General features: G+C 45.2%; 2 protein-coding genes across 3 annotated transcripts; both read right to left on the bottom strand.

The window, feature by feature from the left end:
• Positions 1 to 1,440: 1,440 nt before the first annotated feature.
• On the bottom strand, positions 1,441 to 22,400 carry Dip-c (dipeptidase C). Of its 2 annotated transcripts, none has more exons than XM_077422182.1 (9): positions 22,112 to 22,400; positions 17,563 to 17,755; positions 11,873 to 12,112; positions 6,030 to 6,091; positions 5,911 to 5,955; positions 2,604 to 2,873; positions 2,022 to 2,484; positions 1,779 to 1,930; positions 1,441 to 1,695 (listed from the first exon to the last, which is right to left on the bottom strand). In XM_077422182.1, exons 1-9 carry the CDS (start codon positions 22,240 to 22,242, stop codon positions 1,602 to 1,604), a joined length of 1,650 nt encoding a protein of 549 aa, XP_077278308.1. In that variant the 5' UTR covers positions 22,243 to 22,400; the 3' UTR covers positions 1,441 to 1,601. The 2 variants fall into 2 exon arrangements, with proteins under 2 accessions (XP_077278308.1, XP_077278306.1); XM_077422180.1 differs by lacking the exon at positions 22,112 to 22,400 and adding an exon at positions 18,228 to 18,385.
• LOC143906241 (uncharacterized) lies at positions 2,880 to 5,904 on the bottom strand. The gene has a single exon (XM_077422172.1). It carries the CDS (start codon positions 5,154 to 5,156, stop codon positions 3,042 to 3,044), a length of 2,115 nt encoding a protein of 704 aa, XP_077278298.1. The 5' UTR covers positions 5,157 to 5,904; the 3' UTR covers positions 2,880 to 3,041.
• Positions 22,401 to 23,008: the final 608 nt, after the last annotated feature.

Consider the following 23,008-nt stretch of genomic DNA (forward strand, 5'->3'; position numbering starts at 1 on the left):
TTCGATATCCATACCTTCCGATTTGTTCAAGAAATCTTTAAAATCTTTAAAAGCAAGCCCTCGCGGCGCAAACTCGTTACCGTCGTCGTCGTAACATCGGAGTTGTTCGAGAAGAATCTCTAGAACGAGAGCAGACTTCGTCGAACGAAGCAAAAAGACGCTCGGGATGATCGAGAAAGAAAGGGAAAAAAAGCTCAACGTCCGCGAAGCTGTCGAGAGCGCGTCTGCGCGCTTCCGCTTCGATCTCGATCGCGCGGCTGGGACGAGTGGGACGGCGCGGCGGACCGTCACCGTCACGGCGCGCACCGGGACTATTCTTTCTGCCCCCCTGCGGCGAACGTACTCCCCTGACCGCGGCGTGTGTCGGCGAGTTACGTCAAACGTGTGGTCCACGCTTCATATTCTCGTGACACGTATTTATAAACCGATCGCGAGCACGCCACCTCGATCGGCGCGTCCAGGTCACGACGGCGATCTCGATTTCCGCACGAGGAATGAGCGACCTCCGCGGACCAGTCGCGTCGCGCAAGAACTTCAATTAGTTGAAATAGATACATCGCGGGCGCGGCGACTTCGTCTCTCGTAGACGAGATCAGCCAGTAGCATATTTTCAGACCTACGCGATCTAATTGTGGTATAATGTCCGCCCAGGGGCCGACGCTTTATTTTTACACCCGCGGGAAATAGCGCGGCCCCTCGCCGCGTCCCGCTTTCTCCTTGACTTTCTACGACATTTTCACCGAACCTTCGGTGAACGACGATTAAGTATTTTGACGTCAATGCCCCTCCTTCCTTATATCGTTAACCGTTTATCCGAGGAAACCGCGCGGGTTCGTCGTTTTCGTCGCGCGGAGAAACCGGAGGCGCGAGAGCGCTTCGGCGCTCCGCGATCTCTCGGCGAACGAGAGACGCTCGGTTCGTTGACGTTAATTCGTCGATATTATGTTACTCTTTGTGAAATTCAAGACGCACACGCCGCGACACGCGAACGCGCGGACTGGTTTGACGTTTCGCGCGTGTCCACGTCGGTCACGCAATTCTAAAGGCGCTCGCGCGCAATAATAGCCGCGCTTAGATTCCGCACGCGCAAGCTTCCGATCAGCGAGACGAAAGCCCGGGGGCACGTAAAGGTCACGGTCCGCGCGATAAAAAGAGTATCCACGTGCATCGAGTTAGGCCCTAATCCCTCGAACGCTAACACATCTCTAAGTTACCGTTTTCAATTCCGCCGTCGGAAGCCTACGTCCAAGGCTGCTCCGAAGTTGACGTCACTCAGACGAGGAATGAATGACTCTTACCAATGATCTTAAATCTACCTGCCTTAGCCTAAGCCGTTAGCGTGAAAGTCTCACGTTACGTGGGTCTGAAAAATCTTGCTACGCGATAGCCGCAGAAATATCGATTCAACGATATACCGTAATGTTGCGACATAACGTTACATTATGGCGTTTCAGTCTTGCTTTATTCAGTACATTTATGTATAAGTAGTAATCAATAGAAAAAAATATATATATTTATGTATATGCAGTTTCATATCTTGTAAGAAATTATATCACAATTGATTTTAGGCAATTAATTAATACGTATTAATAATAGTTCGTTTAACCTGTCACTTCTTTATCCTTGGAATCCTCCGATTTCTGCGCAATATTCTCGACCGATCCACTCTGCATAAAGCTCTCTATTTCCTCGACTCTGAAATATAAAATTGCATGTAAAATATTTCTCGTCCCGGGCAATATTTACGGTAAATACATGCGCGCGAAATGAATGCTTACGTGCGAGGGACATCCGTCAAATTCTCCACTCCGGTTTCCGTTATGAGGACGTCATCCTCGATCCTGACGCCGCCAAAACCTCGGAACCGTTGCAGCTGATCCTTCACGAGAAATTTCGACTGCTCCGGATTGGCAAGAGCTTGATCGAGCAACTGTAAAATGAAAAGTCATCCATGTAAATATCCGAAAAGACTAGCTCTAAAGTTCGTGTAAACGCTATTCGCAAATGATCTCTACACTTACGGTGTCTATGAAATAACAGCCTGGTTCCACCGTAAGAACCATTCCGGCCTCCAATTTCCGCGCGGTTCTCAGCTTTCTCACTCCTGGTGCCGTCGGGCGTTCAGGAATGAGAGATCTGCCTGACGGATATCCAAGATATCCACCGACGTCATGCACATCCAGTCCCAACAAGTGACCAAGTCCGTGAGGCTGGAATATCTCGTTCAGACCCTCTTTTATCATATCCTCGACGTCGCCCACCAGCAGTCCACCTTCTTTCAACGCCGTCAACATGACCCTGTTCGCCAAAAGATGCATGTCCGGCCAGCTGACTCCCGGCTTCGCGGCTTTGATCACCGCGTCGCGCGCCTTCAGCACCGCGTTGTAGATCAGTTTTTGATCCTCGGTGAATTTTCCGTTGGCCGGAAAGCTGCACGTGATGTCGGCCGCGTATCCGCAATAATTGCCGCCCATGTCGAACAAGCTGCGCGACAGAGAAGAAAAAGTATTGCGCAAGTGTTGCGACGCGCAATATTGTAAATGCAATATGTAAAGCAAGTAACAAGTATCTCAGCTGCAAACTAACGCCAACTGAAATCTTACCACATATCTCCATCCTGTATCACCTTCGCATTCGGCGCACCGGCATGACCGTAGTGCAATATTGAGGAATTATGCCCGGATCCGCAGATGCATGTGTAAGACACGTGCCTGCATCCTCCCACGGCGTATACATAATTCAAAAAGCAGGCCTCTGCTTTGTACTCTGGCATTCCAGGACGCACGGAGCGCATTACGGCCTTGTGCGCCTCCGAACTTATCTTGACAACGTACCGCATTACCTCAATTTCTTCGGGAGTCTTTGTTACCCGGCTGTATAAAGCAAAAAGAAGAATTTACAAAAACCATACGTGTTGCCTCACGAAAATAGCTGTAAATTTCTTTGCAGACGTTTATTCCATTTAGAGTACAATACTTTACTATTTTATTCGCGAAATTCGTGCCATCCGCATAAGATACGCGTATCACGCGCGAAACGATTTATAAAGCATCTTCGGCGGCGTCCAGACTTTGTGACAAATAGGATAGCAATTTGTCGTCCTGATCGGCGAGTTCTGCCAGTTTCGCGTAATCTAAATGTGCAACGCGGAAACCCAATTTCCTAACTTGACGTTTTCTCATTACTTGCGGCCCTATTAAAAATCGCGTGTTCCAGCAATAGTATTCGGGCAAATGGATTAGAATCGCGGTATTGACGTTTCTCTTTTTATGCAGATTTAAGTTGAAGACTGGCGCTGACTTTAAAAGCGGATGTATCAGTACATCCAAGATGTAGAAATTTATGAGAGGCAGTCTGCTCAAAACCACGCTCCTGCTTAACTTGTGCTCGCCGCCTACCACGTGCGCCAGTGGTTTGTGTATTTTATTAATAATACCCCTGATTCGCACGTCCGAACTTAACGACTTCGCGTTTCTGTCTAGGTTAATCGGGCTGCCACGATAATCCTTGCATTCCAACGACATGGTCGCGTCGAATAATTTCAATTTGTTTTTCAGCCGATTGACGATAGGCACGTCCCTGTGAGTTTGCAGCCTATTCATAAGATACGAACTGAAGACTTTATCCAGAAGTTTAATGGGATATCTTTCGAGATACGTGCAAGAGAGAAGAATATCTAATGCATCGTTCAGCTTTAAATCTGAGAATCTCGCGGACATCACCTCGTCGAACGTCTTCCAAAACTCGGTCGGATCTGGAGGTTGTAGATTCAATAATCCAAACGGCGCAAGAATGGGGGACAATAACGTAGGCGGAATTTCCATCCCGTGTCTCGTGAAATATTTTCCACATTCGGCGAGAACGTACGGACTTCGAATTCGCAAATCTTTACAGTAATCCATGATGGAGGCGATTAAATTAGGATCTTTCATCTCGGTGCCCTTGGTTGTTACGTATCTCGCCAACGCTTGTTCTATATTTTCATCAACGTATTTCTTCGTGCGTAAACCGCCGATAAAATTGACGAGATCCTTCTCGGTGGAAGTGGTCATGCTCACGCTTGCCCACTTACTAGCGCTCGACAGACATCCCTTCGAGGACTCTTCCCCGTAAAGACAATTCAGTATACTGGCCATCTGCGAGCCGGTCAACTTCAGCCACTGCTCCGACAGTTTCTTCTCCAAAATGATCTGTACCATGCTCTTGCTTCGTTGGAAGTATTTCAGCGATCTGAATAACGGAACCAGTAGATCCGGTTTGATATCCTGTTCCCTGCACGCCAAACCTACCCACAACGTGTCGATGCAATTTCTGTACTTGGCGTTTCCATAATTAGCCAGGATTCTCACCGCTCTGATTAGCTGCGACACGGCAAGTTCGCCGTCCGTGGCTCTAATCATAACTTCGTTGCAGATCCGGTCCCTATAAATATTTGTCGAAGGGCTAAATCTGTCTCTCTTCAGTGCCTTCAGTCCTTGTAATATCGTCTCGCAGTCTTGACTCTTAGCAATCAGATTCACAAGCTGTTGCAAAATAATATCTCTATTGATAGTCTCCGCGGATGGTCGTCGAGCGTTCGACGAGGTTTTCCGGTATCGGTGCCACCCGCTCTCCAACTCTATCATCTTCCTCAAACTTTGGAGCGCTATCCGGCAATTTATCTCGTCCGCGATCTTGTTCTCCAGCAAGGAATAAACTCCTTTATTCGCGTTCCCCGAGTTTATCGCGTCCAGAACCTGCGCCACGTCCGTGTTTTTCAAACGCTCGATATCGGAGCAGTAAAGTATCGCCGTGCCCTCGTCGGTCTCTATGCTAATGGTATGTTTTAAGGGCCCGTTCTTCGTCGTACTCGTGCCGATAGAATAAGGAACGCTCTCCTTGTGAATCCCCGCTGGTTTTTTATTTCTATCTGACAATTCAATAGTCTTCCGGCTTCGCGTGTCGAGGAGAACTTCGACGTTGGTGATCCTTTTGACTATCAAAGGAACCTCTTGTATGCGCGCACCTTCTTGCACGAAGATATTCGTCTGAGTCAACTGTGGCCCGCCGTGATCGCGCGCGTTTGACTCGAGCCATCTCCTTTTGAATTTGGAAATCAAACCGAACGGCTGCACGAGCACTCTCGCAGAAAAGTTTCCCCGGCTTGAGGCTATCATCTATAATAGCAATTGCAAATGAGATCAGAGCACGTTGCACTTCCCGATAAAGTTTGCCTCTTTTTACCTTCCTGCGTCACATTACAAGCCTCACGTATTCGATATTTGGTATCTTGGTAATTTCCTTAAGAAACGTCCGAAGGCTCTTCTCAATCTTCATGCTTGCGCCACGTCGGAAAATTAAGACGTTTCGTCGCGGGGAGGAAACTTTCGCCTTTAATAATTTTTTTGTTTTTTACATGCGTCAAATTATATGTAAAATTTAAAATGGTTGTTATATGTCGTAACTCGATATAGAAAGTTGTCAGAATTGTATACCGATGTAGCGACGTGTATGATTCCGCGAGCTGACCAGCCGATGGCGGCACTGATTCTTCCAGACACAATCGATATGCGATATAAATAACAAAAACTGAGCTAACAAAAGCTGCGTTTTATTTTTTTAACTGTATAGGCTGCATTCCTATATTCACTGTCGGTACTGAAAATCTATATTTTTTCTATATTATTATACCATAGATTTTCAGTACTGACAGTTGCTGACAGTAAATCGGAATGCAGCCATTAGTAACTCGATACGATAGTTTTACTTTAATATATTGATTACATTGTACTCTAAAGGCATCGCTCGATATCCGTGTCTAACTACAACAAATTCGCCTGCCGCTGTCTCATTTCTCTCTCTCTCTCTCTCGTCGCATTTAGAAGGAACGAAGCTGCAAAAGTTATTATTAAACAAACTCGGCGTACTTACAGCTCGGCTATCTCTGCGTGCAAGACTTCATTATCCCCCGGGATTCTACGACAAGAAAAATCGTTATTAAAACCTGCGTCCATGGCGTGTTTCTACCTTAAAGTGATTCTCATACTTACTTCTTGATGCCATCGAAATCCGCTTGAGGCTTCACCAATCTGCTATCGCTGTTTTCGCCGCTCTGCAATGCGCAAAGAAAAGAAAAGGAGTGATTATCGTATTCAGACGACCGTGGTTTGGGCAACACAGCAACGTGTAGCGAGCAGGGTATCGTTCGGGTCAAAGCAAAAGCGAGCAGCTTACGCAATTCGGATTCAAGTCGGAATAGAGAAAGCGGTCCTCATCCGGTCGGAAGCGAGACAAATGTTTTCTGTGCCATCGATTTTCTACCGTCCGCGGCAGGATAACGTTACACGTGCGTGATAACGTTTATACGTGTATAAAGACCGAATGATAACGTCCGCATTAACGACGCATTCTTAGTGCGTCATGCATTAATTGAGCGATTAATCGGCACGTAAAATTATGTCGCTGCGCCGCGTAATACTCTGAAATACCAATTTCCTCATTGTGATAATTTTAAATTCTACTAGTGCGACAAGTAGGCTATACAAGTTTTCATACGGATCGCATGTGTTAAGACGTTTCTTTTACACGCGCTATATTTCCTTGCGCAAAGCTGGATTTTCACATGTTACACGTCAAATTATGCACCTGCGTAATGAGACGCTAGTTAGCGAGTACTTTTTACACACGTTTGCGATATTACAGAGCGCTAATCGTTTTTTCGCTGAGGGAATAAAAATGTTTGGATCGGCTAAATAGCGAGTATCGCGCCGCGAATGTGCCTGTCAGCATTTGTTGTATCGGATATTGCGAAAAGCCGCGCGCGACGTGTCGCATAAAAATATGCGACAGCAATACCGCATTTGCCATGCATGTAATCATAATTAGAGTCGCGAACGGTATCGCCGTGTGTGTGTGGGGGGGGGGAAGGGAAGACTGGTCTAATGAAAGACAAGTGTTTTATCAATGTTGAGAATCTATATGAAGCTACCGTGGTAGCGAGCAATTTGCTTTACCAGACCGGTAGATTAGAACGCGTATAAATTACGCGCCGTGTAACATCGCGGCTCTCTCGAGAGCGCGACGATTCGCAATCGCGTGTCGCGCTATCGAAAATAAAAATTTATCGCAACTTATTACGCTCTCTTATCTAAATTTATTTACCTCGATGTACAACGGGGTATCTAAACTACCTCGGTGCTGATATCGGCAAGTTTCGAATAATATTTTCTTTTTCGTACGATACATTTTACAAAGGTCAAACGCGGCAACCTCCGTCACCTGTCTCTATAATTAGATACTTTATTCTGCGGCACACGCGCGCGCAGACGGACGTATTTCTACGAGAGATAGGTATACGCCTCGGTATGTGTATGCTACCGCTAGGCATGAAAGGTTGCATTGTGACTCGGCCGTCGTCGATTACATCCCGTGCCTATTTCTGCCGGGCCGCTTGAACGAACCTCGACTTTAATCTTGCGCCTCCCGCCGACCAGCCCGGGGGATCATGATATAACGCCCTGTGACCGTATTATATAGTTCCCAAACTTGTCTCATTTGCCATACAGACCGCGTATCCCGGCGGTCTATCGGCGATCATAAATTTCTAAAACCGATATTGATCGAACGACTACATGTGTGACGACAAGACCGCGGCTGGAGATAAAGGAATTTTGACGAGCCTTCATTATGCATATGCGATAATTCGCGTCGCGGAAATGTCGAGCTAAATTTTTGACGAGTTCCTGCTAATTTTAATGACGACTTTTCACAATGCACGTGCAGTCGGTTTATCTCGTTTGGATTTAAAAATCGAAAACTAAAAGAAAATTCAGCATTTGGTCACGGCCCTTTATATACAATGTATATACACGTGCGCGACAAACACGCCGGTTCGGTGGACAGTGTTATTCCGACCGGCATGAATCATTTTGTTTCCATTCGTGTTTATCAGCCATTAAATTAGCATTGTCACGCATGAATATCGCATTGTCGAGTGGTAATCGGCTTAGCGAGCATTGTTTGCGAACAATATTCACCGGTGTAATTAATGATTAAAGCCCAAGGGCGTAATTTCATGTTAACGATTTGACAACCTCGGAGAATAAGCGATAATTAGTTATCGCATATTCTCATCTTATTATATACATAAAACAAATACGTTGATCGCGTAATTTATACAATAAAATTGAAACATTAAAATCGCGTTGCAAATGAAAACATTTGATTTCGCGTATCTTACGTTGCGCATACGTTATGTTATAATCTTTCAAAATAAACCAGACTGAAAATTGAACGCCGAGCCGCGTTTCGATTAAATAACTATACGTAATAAGTATGAAAAGAAAGTTCTCGATTTTACACGAGGCGTTGCGTCAGGATTATATTTAACAAAACGCACGGCCGGTTTTCAATTGAATAACGGATCGACAGATAGAGTAGACTCGTTTTTGACGTTAAAAAGGAGAACGATTTCGAAGAGATTACGTCTTGCAGTAAGGCAAGAGTAGGGGTAATAAAAATAAGCGCGACGACAAAGTTTTGCGGCTTTATTATAACTCTTTACCCATAAATTCGAGCCATAATGTTAAACGATGTGAAATCTCGAAACACGTCTTGTGAGAAGGAGTTTCGTGACGCCGATCTCGATCCTACGCGCGTCGAACTACACTTCGGTCTCGCGCATTTCGGAATAATGCAAGACGATCGCAATTGCCTACGGCAAACACCGAGCGTTGTTCCATCTCTTATTCGTGCCCGTTATTGTCCCCCGTACATTTCAGCAAAATAACACTTCCCGCGAAGCCGCATTAAATATTGATTTTTTCCCCGGTGAGTTTCGCAGCGAAATTCGATTTGTGTCGAGCGGCACTGAAAACAGGGAGAAGATTCAAGGCCGGAATCTACGTGGCACTGTTAGAAACTACTCAGCGTCTACGTGCTAACGCACAGTCTGTGGACCGAATAAATAGTAGAAATAACAAAACTCATCCCAAGTCCGCAGACCAGAGATAAAATGAAATATCTCGATGTTAGAAATTTTGCTTCGTGAGTGCCGGCTGACGTAAACAACCGCCGTCGTGTACGTGTTCCGCGAAGTTTCGAGACATTCGTAGAAAGCGTATGTAGAGTAGCCGAATCGATTTTCGATACGGTCAGCGACATGGACGGTAGTTCAAATGATCTGTCTCGCGGCTATCGCGCGGTGCGTCAATGGACATCTGCGAGCTTATGCCTCACATCGGTCCGACCGCTAGACAAACACTGACAGCTCTATGTCAATTTGCCTGACGAGTAATGTACACTGTATACAACATACGCGGCTAAATGAGCGCAAATCGAAAGATAATCGAGCGTTACAATTCCTGGAAATATATACCGTCGTTCTATCGCGCACGGACCTTTGTGAATTTCCTGGTTTCACGTAAACCACGCGAACGGTCTCTGGAAACGCTTAATGGCGCACCGCGGGGATCAGCAAAATGCCCTGAATTGCTTCAAATTGGCCTAAATTGCGTGTTCCCGCGTAACCGCGGTATATTAGCAAAACTAGTTCCGCGAATTTGCCGAATATCTCTCAATCGCGACACACACGGGTCGCTTGCGTCACGACCGGAAATAGCAAAAATTGTCACAAAAATATGACGTATTTAAATCGCACGTCTTAAAGCGCTACATATTTTCCGAGCTAATCAATGTTTTTCGCCAATAATTGTATAGCTATTATACCTGTATCGCAATAATGTTATAATCGCTAGAGCCGATACAATTTGCAGGATAGTTTTCAAAAGTGTTCTAGACGTAAAAAATATATACCCAGGATTTTCGATTTAAGAAATTTAAACGTCCAAAATATATACAAATATATTTTTTAGATTCCAAATATATCTGTAGATAGCATCTAGATATAAGAATCATAAACATCACGCCACGAGCTCTTTGATATGTACAATCTTTTTGTTCGAAATCTCCATTGTCCGAATAATCAACTCTATGTGAACGCCCTATTCAAACTATTCAAACATTCTGTCGTCCAGAATATCTCCTTATAGAATATTTCCTTCTTCTCTTTCTGCTGAAACCTGAAACAGCTATCCTAAAGATAAAGATATGAAAGATAGATTATCGGTTAACGGGAAATGTCAATACATATGTGCACGACTGTGAACGAATTGGGTACGCTGCAAAAAAATCTACTTGTGATCTTAAAAAAAATAATTACTTTCTGGAACGAAGCGCTTTTTACATCGATCGACTTATTTATTAACGATACGAGTTATCTATATTATTTCCCGCGTACCGAGAATACTAAAAGGTTGAGTGCGGCTGTTTACTGAAAATAGCGATGTTCTCCGCATTGCCGGTTACAATCGATACGAGGGCAGACCCGTATCTTTTGGACTTCGTGACGCGAAATCTATTTGCGGCGGCGCGCTATCAGATAAGCGTTCCACGTAATGTACTTGTGCGTTGTCATTGATGCACCGCGCGGCTAAGGGACAAATTGTTTCTCGGTCGTTTTTCAACGCGATCCAACGCGACGAGCGCGATTATCTGTGTCACAGCCGAAGCTAATGTAAATCGCTTCGCGAATCGGTTGTGTCCGCTTGCAGGCACGAGGTCGCGGGGATGGAGCAAATATTCTATGTTATCATGGTTCTCGTCGCTTGGCATGTCATTACGCTTCGGATAAAAGTGTCATACGCGCCGTTGTGTCATTTCTCCTTTTATAAACCGCGTGTCTCCGGACTGCGCTGCGCCGCTATTTATATATTTTCTAACGCGATCTTCTAAACTATAAAGTGGACCGAGAATAAACTGGACTTAAATCGGGGTCCAGACATGCAAAAGCAAACCGTGGAAAAACAGAAAATAAATACGAGACCCCACAAACAAAGCAATGAATCGTCCCGTCTCTCTTTTCCCCTTCTCTCTTAGCTCTTAGCTAGTTTTTCTTCGGGGGGGTAAAAAAATACACCGAATAAGTACGATGTATTTGCACTCATGGGTCACTTGGCAAACGCGGACGCGTCGCGTAGAGCCAGGCGTAAAGAATGCGTTCTGGAATTCTGTTAAATCCACCGTAATTCTAATCCGCGTAGCAACAGGGCGACATTTAAACGCGCGCGCATGCACGCGGTATTTCGCACGGGAGGGTATTATACGTCGGGATTTTTGCAACTTCCATCCGTGTGCGGCGTGAGCGCGCGCGCGAGCATGCTGCACAGAGAACAGGACTGGTAAGTCATCCCATGCAAAAGGCGACGTCAGGCGATGCCCCCGACTCGGCAAACATTCGCCGAGTCGTGACAAATGCCGCGTCGTGCGCGAACGAGGCGGCGTTCGACGAGGTCTCTAATTGGAATTGGTGACAATGCGACAAATATTCACACGTACGCTATACACGCGGCGCGTGGTCGCATTCGTTTCAAATGTTTGGCAAAAGGAGAACGTCCCGGGCGCTCGCATTAATGCAGGCGAAGTCACGCGGCGCGAAACCAGACCGACCGACGCAACTTTCTCGACACATTGTAGAGGCAGACAGTCGCGAAGGAGGCGAAGGTAAACGTCACGAGGCATGCCGCGCGGCGAATCGCCTTATTGCGGGACACACACACGCACGTGGAGAAGGGTGCTCAACCTGGGGATCCTTTCGGCACTTCGAGCTCTTTCCTCTTTATTTATTAACGGCCGTGTGTCGCGTTAGCAGCGAGAAACGTGCGATTTTAATCGCGCCACGGAGGATTGAGGAAAGAACCGGCATTGCAAAATCGTGTTCGTCTTTAGATTCGGATTATTCCCCAGACTGAGAACTCTCCTCTATACTTGAAGAGAAGGCAGACAGGAAAGCAGCGAGCCCAGTGAGCCATCCAATCTGTTCCCAGACGCGACTTACCAGCAAGAGCATGTATTTCGCATCCTTTTTCAACAGCACGCTCGCAATCTCGTCGGTGTAATAAACCTCGTCCACGGCGTATCGTTCCTTGAAGTCGTCCAGAGTGTGCAGCTTGCCCTGCCAAATCGCATACTCGGGTGATAACCGCGGCACGAAGAGGAGCGAGGTACCTTTCGCGAGTTCGATTGCGCCGTAACAGCCCGGCTCCTCCACGCCGAAGGCCCATTGGAAGTACGACTCCTGATAAAGAGAACAAATAAAGCTATATACGAGCTGCGAAAGTGTACGGAAGTCGCAATAGCGACGTTGAATATTAGAGGGGCTGCGAAAGAAGAACGTCGCGCGATAATAGCGGCGCGATATCGTCTAACGTATCTTAAATTAACTAGTTCTGGAAATAGTATACGCATGACAGTGTATCACTGTGTCTAATGTATACAAATACTTTCGTTGCAGTACGCGCAGTACTAATAAACACATGTAGAAACTGTTACGTCATGTCGTAAAAATAAATAAACAACCCGTCGAGATAACAACAGAATAATGAAGAGTGCAAAGGACACGCATACGCGATGTAAAACGTTTCTCTTTTATTGCAAAATCGATAAACCGCTTGCGTAAGCGAGGTGAAGAACGGCGTTCGCTGAGAACGGTCCGCGGCGCGATATTTACGACCATTTCCGCGCGTCCCTGTTCTTACAGGCGAGCAGGCGAGTTCCATTCTCGAAGTCGCGAATGCCGCGATATTTTATTCCTCCCCGGTTTCCTCGTGCAAAATAGGTCATCACGCGATATTACGTGAGGAATCGATGCTGCCTCGGTTGGCACGCACACGCCGACCGAGTATTCCGACCATGTTTGAGAAGATACGCTGATATATCGCGCCGAGGGCCACGTCATCGAGTCGGTGTCCAGGTACAGTCGTCGAGTCCCGGTCGTCAAGGAGATTTTTCTCGACTTCTAATAGAGGCGACGTTTCGCAATCGTGCGAAGCGAAGTCCTGGCGCGTCGGCGTCGGTCTCCTTTACGAACGAGGGATACGGATCGCCGGCTACGGCGAACGGAATTTCTCTCTGCTTTCAATAGCCGATGCTCTTTTTGTGTGTTCGTCTCTTCCTTTTTTTTCTTATCTTGAACGCGATAAAAATACTGCAACGGATTCTCCGCGGCGATCTCACGCCCGGCCGGGTCTCGAATTCCCTCGGAGGCATTGAAAAAGCTTGTACAGGAAACAGGATCACGCGAGTGTGTCCGCTGAGTGTGGCCGCCTCGGACGCTTCCCCTTCGTCCGTGATGGCCGAAGCGGAAATGCCGTTCCTGGTTTCCACCGTTCGGTAGCCGTTTTTAAACCATCAGCTACCAACGGCGGTCGAACCGCCGAGGTCGCGTCGCATAAAGATATCTTTGAAGATCTTTCCAGATTTTTTCCATATTGGTAAATATGCTCAGACCGTCCCGGGAGACCCAGGTCAAAAAATTTTTTGTTCCTGGAATTAACAACAGTGAGAGTTTTACTGAGAAATGGACAACATTATTTATCTCAGGATCACGAAGTGACACATCGTGTTTTCAATGTTTTCATTTTGATTAAATCTTCCTCTCATGTTTATACTAGCTGGCTGAACCCTACATTCGTTCCAATTAATTTGTCGACAGAAGTAACATTTTATTTCCTACTTTAGACTCATGTAAATAATAATTTTTACTTGCAAGTAAAAGTTTTCTTTGAATGAAATTTTACTCGTGGACTTTGTTAGTGGACTGTTGAACAAACGGAATGATTCAGGGTTAAAACGAAAAAAGTGTACATAGAAAGGGGAAGAGAGAGAGAAAAAAGAAATGCGGCAGGTGCAGCTGCGAGGAGAGAACGGATCTACTATGTATACCTGACGCTACAATATCGCATCTTTAGCGACATTGGCGGAGGTAGCATCGCTGCCGCCGTTGCCGTCGTCGTCGTGAGTTCCGAAAAATCCGGCAGATCGGAATTCCAAGGGTGAAGCGATGAGAAATGAGCCGAGCGACTCCGTGCGAGTCGTAACGCGTTGCGCCTTGTTGTGTTTGGGTTCAAGAGCTGGGACCATCTCACTCTCTCCGTCTCCCGGTCGCTCTCGGGCTCTCATTTCCGTCCGATGCTGTGTGTGTGTGTGTGCGTGTGTGTGTGTGTGTGTGTGTGTGTGTGTGTGTGTGTGTGTGTGTGTGTGTGTGTGTGTGTGTGTGTGTGTGTGTGTGTGTGTGTGTGTGTGTGTGTGTGTGTGTGTGTGTGTGTGTGTGTGTGAGAGAGAGAGAGAGAGAGAGACGAGGACGGGGAACGAGGGAACGAGAGGAATGAGAGAGTGAGAGAGCATCTTGAGCACGATCAGCCATCAGGTCAACGCGCTCTCGGCACAGCCAGCAGGTATTATCTTAAAGAAGTTCTGTATATATATAGATATACACACAGCCACACGATAGCGCGGTGTTCTTGCGAACACACTAGAAAGGATAATATCTATTGCCTTACCGCAGCTGTTTTATACAAGGCGTTAACGAACGATTTTTATGGACTTTATTCGCGAATTTTTTCGCGCCCTGTGTATAAAATATTTCTAAAAATTAAAATAATTTCTGTCCTCCCCCCCTCTCTCTCTCAAACTAAAGTATTTTTAAAAATTATGCCATTTTACTTTACTGAATGATTTAACACAACTATTATCGTTATTATCGCTGGTTCGCCAAGAGTGGCGCATGTACCGGGCGGACAGCCAGGAACGCATCGAGAATACAACGACGACGACGACGACGGATTAATGTACATCTGCATTAAAAAAGAATCCGGCGACGAAAGGGTCTCGTATTGATCGCAACATCGCGCAACAATAGCACCGCGATATCGAATTCAGCACGAGCACGTCGTTTTAACTGTCGAGCGAGCGAGGCGAGAGAGACGAGCGTTGTGCACAAAGAAATGAGCGGCCCGCTATTCGCCAAATTAGAAACTGGAACACCACCTTGATTGCATGCATACGGGATGCTCCGCAGAAACACCGGATGTACTATGTACGTGTATATAGTCGCGGATCCAACAACAAATTTTCCATCGTCTCTACCCTACAGAAATTTCGCGAGACCTGTCATCGTCCGAGTTTCTAATCTTCGTCATTAGGCATTCTTAAAATAAAAAAAAATCACAGATTACATTTCTCTGTTAAAACTACTGGAACTGATACTTGAAAGTGAGTAGAGATGGAGGTATACGTTTCTCACTGAGCTCATAAACCCAGCGGAAACGTCGCCCGGGAAGATCAACAATGACGCAAGCGTAGCACAAATTCGAACCGGTCTGGAACATCTCGAGATAATGTTCACGCTGTAAAGACCATAGCGCATTGAAAAATAAAAAAACCGGTAAACACAGGAAGTGAATTCTCCAGTCGCGATCGAAGGCTCTCCTCGAGAATTTGCTTCGCAGCCTCATGAATTGCATGTTAGCGGTTTGTGAATTAAAGAGTAAAGTTATACACGTGAAATGACGAACGGGCACTGGAGCGAGATGTTAACCGAGAGTAACAATAGCCGTAATCTCGACGAACAAAATTCTGACCAATATAAGCGGTTTGCACCACCTGTATATACGCGCACAAAGTGATCGCTCGCTGAGCAAGTCGGAATACAATCGACTCTCGAGTTCCACCGTATAAATATTTCACATGGGAACACAGCCAGAATATATTTTGACATATGCACCTGGCACGCTGAGCGAACATTTTTTCTCATTTATATCTCCTCGTAGAATTAATAAAGTACGAGTTGAAAGACGGAGAACGACGTGAAATGTAAATATAAATGAAAGATGAAAATATATACAAATAAACAGAAGATGTACGTGCGTGTTTAATGTGGATAATTGAGTTTTTATAGTAGCATGGCCGGGAAATAGATGGGGCAAGATTTTACTCTTTGCGGCCCACTGAAAAACTCACGGTCAATCGCTAAACAAAGCCGCGCGGTACGAGCGGCTTTGGAGCACGGACGGATGAACGGAGAGGCGGCCGTGCGTTTTTGTTGAGAGTATGCCGTCCGAACGGTACCCTCACAGTTCTAGTAAAGCGGGTTTTAAAGGCAATCTGCCAGAGCGTCCGTCTGCGCGCCAGGAGCGTGTCTCGACCGGATCGTCGCTCGTCGCGTCGATTTTCGGCGACTCGCGCTTTGACGAGACCGTGTGTTTTCGGCGATGTAAATGCGGCGGAACTCCATCTACCAGAATAATCCGGTGAGGCGGTTAGTTACCCATGTGAAGCGACAGTTCATAAAGTTCGAAACAGAGCTACCCCGACAGAAATTTCCACGTCATTCCGATCTGCCGCGCATTATTATCGCCACGGTATATTGTTTTATCGTGGAAAATTAAATTGATCTGAGAAAATGTGAGAGTTCAACGGAGAAACAACGAGCGCAAGGTAACTGCGTTGTACACAATTAATAGTAGATAATAAAGCAAAGTAAAATATCATGCTGAAGTCATATGCGAAACATGCAGTTTTATTTTGTAAAAATACCACGATACTTATCGCGCGATAAAACACGCCAGATAATAATATTTGATTTTCGCAGTTCGTAAAATTATCCAATATCACTCAGGTGAGGCACGAGTGAGTCTCAAAAAAAATTTTTATCACGATAAATTACAAACAAGTTTTTGCAAGCCAACGCTTCTCTCTTAGCGTTTAATTGATTTTATTACCGCTCGTTTTCCTCGGTATGCTATTAGCTTCGCGCTACGTTTCAACGTGCAACAAACATGCTCTGATAATAAGAATGTATTAAAGTTTTTCTCTTCGATATAATTATTCGTACGTTAATTGAAATAATGAATAAAATTATGAATGAAATTATTCGAATGTATTTTCATGCAGTTTTAACCAACTCCAATCATAAACTTTCGCAAGCGTGTATGTACACTCATCGTGCCAATCTTATCGATGACTAATTTATCAACATGCGTTCTGTACCAGTCGCAGTCATATGGCGATAAACAATTCGAGTTCGACGAATACAATTCGTAATTGTATTCGCGCGGCTTTATAAATCTCTCCGATCGAAATAATTAACTCTCTCACACATTAATGGCGTTGAATACCTTACGGCGAAGTTCAATTGTCTTTACGGTCGTTACTACGGCAGGGACACGCAACAAATAGCCGTAAAAGTCAGACCGCGTAATTGCGGTTGAATTTTCGGAATTCCCCTGGTGAGCCACGACTTCGCTTTTTACACAGTGCTTCTGCGAGATCACGGCGAGGAAAAACGATCTCTTCTTCTTCTTCTTGATCACGGTTCACGCGAGTCTCATGTCCGATGATCGCGAGCGATCGTATAAAGCCTGATAATATGATAAATTATTCTTTTATAAACAAAATTTTTTATGAAAAAGATCGTTCCCGGTAAAACTGCCAAATTTCGGAAACTTTCGGATCTATATATATATATATATATATATATATATATAAACTCGCATTTAGATGAATAAATTAGAATCTGATATTGTTTATATATTGTCTTTTTGAAATAGAAAAAAACCTTTTTTGCGCGTCTTGCCTGAAAATTTTGGATCTTGCGCATACTTACTGGCGTTTTTAAGTCAATTACACATTTCTACCGATCTAACAAAGGCAACAAAGGGCATGATATAACAGCGTGTGAGTACGCACCTGTCTAAAGGGCCAATTTATGTCCGTGTCGTTGAAGGGAACCTCCACTCCACCTTGAAGAATGACGTAAAAGTCCGGGAGAGGATAAACCCTTCCGGTCTTCGTTTGGAGACGCCTGACGAGTCGCTGGCGATTCTTGTGAAAAAGGGACATGGACACTTTCATGGTTTCACCGTGCCGCCAAAAGTAAGACCTAAAATTACAACTCTTACATTAGCGAATATTACATTAGCACGAGGGGAAAAAAAAACAATCGCGTTTAATCGATTACGTTAATAAGAAATAGAAACAATAAATATTCCAATATTCGTATTAGAACATCAGTGTTATCCTAAACATTATTATTGAAAATCGCGAATAAAGCGAAGCCTCTGACGTTACGATACGCTGTTCAAATAATTGCTTTGTTCCCGATAATATCGCGAAAACTTTCTAAAAAGAAAGTAGCCACGCGCCTATTGCTCTGCCCGTTTGACTCATCAATGTATATCTACTTCTACAACCTTAGAACGCTAATATTTAGGTGACTCATAAGAGTTACATCACAAAAAAGTGATAAAGCGCGCGCGTCATCGTGTGAATAAGAAATACCTAGACAAAAAAATGTCAAAGCAAACGCATGATGAAACTGACAATAGAATTGACGCACAAAATACTTTACGTACTGCATTAATCCTGATTTTGTGCGCTTCTCGAGATCTTCCTTGCGCGAATTTGTCGCGGCTGCGATTTGAATGAATCTCGAGTAAAGACGACCGGATGCGCGAAAGGGTGAAAAGGCACGTAGAAGAAAACAGCCGGCGGCCATACTACTTCTACTAATTAGCATGTTCGCGTATTTAGAAATAATATAACTGGAAACGTCTATTTGTCGGTTGCCAGAATTGTTTGAAAAAATATATTACTTGTTCTTAATTAAAAATGTTAATAACAATCCATATGACCTCGGGATTTTTCAAAGAAAAATTTATATCCAAATTACTGAATGTAGATTTCAGTGACGAGAGAACGGAAGCCTCTTCGCGTGATCGCCTGTAATAAGATCGCGCGTTGTAAGACAACGTGCTCGATATTCGGCGGCTAGTAATTACGCAGCACGGGCATAAATAGAACACTCGAGACGCGACGTCTATTCTCACGAAAGGAACGAGCGAGCGAGAGAGAAAAGTGGTTTCGTGCGCGCGGCCTCGCGTATAACGTATTCGGTTTGTATTTTAAGCCGTGTCATTGGACGACTCGCGCCTCTTGACTGACACAATTCTTGTTCTACTATATATATCCCCTCGAGACGAAACGGCGGGCGTGACGGCACCGCACAGGAAACTCGGAGCGCGCTAACGCGGGCTACACGCGCGGTAATGTGTATCACCGTGTATACGCTATACTTATTAATCAACCCTCTGCAACCCCCGTGCAGCCGCCGTCACCGCCGCGCTTTTAAAGCTTCCCTAAATTCCGCGCGTATACTAATTTAGCCGCGCAGGAACGCGCGTCACTTTTAATGTCCACGCGAAAATTATATTTAACCTGGCAGTGACAACCAAAGAACGAGAATGAGAAAGAGAAAAAGGGTGGGAGAGGAAGGAAAAGTCATGTGTGAAAAGTTATACAACTTTGCGTCTTGATGCGAATAAATAACGCATGCAAACGTGAGAAACTTTTACATTATAAATCGCTCGAGTAATTTTATCTCTATTAAGAATTTAAATAACATCGGATGTGTTATGTAGGGGGGAAAGAAAGAAATGGAGAGCTGCTGCTTGACATTGGACGGTGCGTTCTGGTCACATGAAAGCAGTGAAAGCATCAGCGCGGATCGGATGTATGTTAGCTTCACGCATAAACACTGCCGTCGACTTTCCTCGAGTTTATGTACGCGAAATACGCCGCAAAACACGACCGATATAAACATTCCGTGTGAACGTTCTCGAAGTAATAAACATTCCAGACATAATAATCGCGAGTCCATAATCATACGTCGATTATCAACCCCTAAGACGCAAGTCCGAGTTACGTTGGGCATATCTTAACTCGGGCATACGTAATGTGAGTATGGGTGCGAGACGAACGGCTTGTCAGGAATGTTTAATTATGTTTACTCTATTATCAGTAATGTAACTAAAAAGGCGTACAATGTTCGACGAGTGCATTGTTACAGAGTTAATTTACTAATAAAATATCTTTAATCTAACACACATTTGTGCTTTTTATCCTCAAAAGTGAAATTCTTGTACATAATTATATTAAATTATTAATTTCAATGGACAGAAAATGATTTTTTTTGTCATTTTGTTGCGAAAAACCGTGTATTAATCTCGTTCCGTCTGATGGACTGTGTAAATAAAAATCGCGTCGCAATATCGAGCATCAGACGTATACGTGTCTGATATACGAACTTCACAAAACGTAAGGTAAACCGCGCGAACCGAATTCCTCAGACTTGAATAATCAACTGATAATTTCCGTTCCACGAATTGTAATTTTCCGAAATGCAAGGTCGTATTACGTTATATGCAAGACGTTACGTCATCCTTCCAACTAGAGAGAAAAAATCGACACGATTATCTAATCACGACGAGCAAAAAAATTACGTCGTTTTCCTCGACGGATGCCGCGATTTGCCTCGCGTCGTTTTGCTCGACGTTGCAACCATCTCGTAGCTTTTAACCACGTTATAATCGTCCTCTTATCGCGGGACGCGTGCCACGCGGACAGACAAATAACAGCATTGTTTATCGACGAAAAGAACGGAACGCGTCGACTTAACGTTACGTAAAAAATGTCGACATTGAAAAAACACGGCGCGCGAGCTCGAAATTTAGGGGCCTGCAATGCAAACAATGCCGATATATAACGGCCCGTCATTTTGTTTGCCGTAAATGTGATACGACGTACGTGATATATCACATATGACCTGGCTATAAAAAGAAACAAGTAGATAGTGCCTTGAACCTCGGTTCTACTCCAGTTACGTCATCGCGAAACAGACCGGAGCAGGAGCGATTCGGAAAGCTTTCCGTTCCGAAGCTTTTGGAGCAACGACAGATAATCGATAATTGTATCAATAGTTGCTTTCCATTTACACTTAAGTGATCCGAGTCACTCAGTTACGTGAGTATTTTATACTCGGGTAAGATACGTCGATTTGCACTTACCTGCTTATTTTGCTGACAAAGCTATCGCACAACAATACAGATTGATAGCCTCACTTTTAATGTGAGTCTATTAGATTCATTGAAGCACACGGTCTCGATTGTGGATAAAAACTCAGTTGAATCTCACTTGCCAGCATGCAAAAAGGACGTGCATTCAACCGAGTAGTTACATGACGTCACAAGTGAGAATTGTCTGAGTTTTGGTGTAAATGAAAAGCAACTAGTAATAGCAAGAAAAGAACCGCGCGCGCGAGGAAACGCGCGATGAAAAAAAAAAAAAACGATGAAAAGTTTCCCAGCGATTTGACAAAATTACTTAGAAATTTGTGGATTCTGTTTTTTGGGGAAGCGAGATACGGGGCGCGTTAAGTTCGAATCGGTGTGTGACCGATACTATAAATAATCCGCAGGAAAGTTAAACGCTGATTTCGCGGAAACCGTTATGTAAAGAAGAGCCGCGTGTGTATATTTGTATATTTTTTAAGAGAGGCCACGCGCTTTCCGCGTCGCTCGCTCGCTCGCGCGAAACGGCCGGCTGCACGTGCTTAGCATAATTACGAACAATGCGAACGTAAACAACGTGCCATTAAAGTCCGCATGCAAGTCGGGCACAACCTAGAAACCTTCTTAAGCGGTCGTGTTTTCTACGAAGAGCTCCGGCTCTCCGCGAAATAAAGACGCGTCACGTCAACAAGCGCGGCTATAGCTACGTACACGCGCCCAATTGCATTTTTCTCATGAAAATGGAGCGTGTATTGAGATAAAACAAAAGATAATAATAAAACAAAATAAGTTCACTGCCGCATTGCTGTAAGGGTTGAATCAATCACCGTGAAGAGACCTTCGATCATTTTGACCTACCGTACGTTGCTAGCCGCGAGGCCTTCGTATAACGAGTCCGTTGGCCCAACCCGTCGTCATCTCGCGCGAACACCGTTATCGAACAATCCAAAGGTCAAACCTGGTCAACGCGATCCTAACGGAACGCGGCTAGCTAGAGCCTCGACGCACGAATAACGCATAACCTCGAAAAGAGGCGCGCGCGCGCCAAGCCGCGGGCTCGCAATTCCCGATTTCGCAATTCGATCCGCGACCTATTCGCGCGAGCGGCGCGAGCATTCTCCGTCGACGCCCGACCGATCGCCTAGGTTGGGAAATCTCGCCGTGAACGCTCGCTCGCACGTGTCTCGAAACCGACGTGATTTCGAAAGTTCGTGCCGCAAACACGTATATAGGCAGAGATCGCTCCGATCTGTCGCGAGCAACGAGGGTCGTTCTCGGCGAGGTGCGAACCCCTGGAAGACGCTTCGCGAATGGACACCCTCGCGCGCAATTGAATTCCGCGAGGAACAATGACTCGGCGAAAAAACACACACGAGTCGCGATATACGTACGCCATGTTGCTCGATGGCGAAGGCGAAACCTCTTTGCGTTCCACGACGGAGTCCGTGTCGCTGTCCAACGACAACGACGAGGTCGACCCGTCGTAAGACTCGATGGTCTCGAAACTGTCCGCGTCGGCCATTGGAATCAGACGGAATCAACGGTCCAGGTGGTCACTGCGCTGGCCTAACGTGCCTCGTGTTGTCCTTATACGCAGATCGCCCGTATCAGCTTCGCTATCGCACGCGGCACAACGATACAACGACGACGACGTTGTCAGTCGTCACGTCGCGCGCAGCTGACGGACCGGCTGACCGGCGCGCGCAGTCACGTGGTGTCGCGCGCGGCACGTGGCGGCCCGACGCCGGCCGAACGCGCCCGAGGCGCGGCCGATGACGCGTTTCACGCGCAACGCCCGCTGAACAAAATGCCGGCGACCCGGCGTTACAACGGACTGCGAACCGCCGCATTATGACGAAAAACCTTCCTCGTCGAAGCAGGCACGATTTCTGTTAACGAAAAGCAACGAATGACGAACGAAAAAATGACTCCTCGTAATTTTTAACATTTAGAGAATAAGCTTGGTGTTTGTAAAAAATATGCTAAATAAATAATTATATGTTAAAAATTATATTCTTGTAACTTTCTTGTAAAAAAAAGACATATATGTATACATATATACACTCTGTACATTTTGTGGAGAAAACTTTTTGTAGGTGGACACTGAGAACTCGGAAATTTATTCGATTCGAAAGTATATTCGTATTCCTGTTCAATTAATCAATATGTGCATGTATATTCCGTCATTCAATGTTAATGAAATTTAAACCAATATATTTTAACTGTTGTTTTAGTTAAATTACACATTTTGAGCAGGAGCATAGTGGCGGATCTACGCAGGAATGGTT

Source organism: Temnothorax americanus, unplaced genomic scaffold (genome assembly GCF_048541705.1).
Source record: "Temnothorax americanus isolate GAGA-0224 unplaced genomic scaffold, ASM4854170v1 Scaffold7, whole genome shotgun sequence".
Taxonomy (NCBI): Eukaryota; Metazoa; Arthropoda; class Insecta; order Hymenoptera; family Formicidae; genus Temnothorax; species Temnothorax americanus.

Bases quoted from the DNA above. Each gene is read 5' to 3' on its own strand.
- LOC143906241 (XM_077422172.1), bottom strand. From the start codon at position 5,156: ATGATAGCCTCAAGCCGGGGAAACTTTTCTGCGAGAGTGCTCGTGCAG.
- Dip-c (XM_077422180.1), bottom strand. From the start codon at position 18,370: ATGGCCGCCGGCTGTTTTCTTCTACGTGCCTTTTCACCCTTTCGCGCA. The intron at 12,113-17,562 runs GTGCGTACTCAC...TCTCTTTATCAG, and splicing joins TAAATTGGCCCTTTAGACAG to GAGTCGTACTTCCAATGGGC. The intron at 1,931-2,021 runs GTAAGTGTAGAG...TTCATTTTACAG, and splicing joins GCTGTTATTTCATAGACACC to TTGCTCGATCAAGCTCTTGC.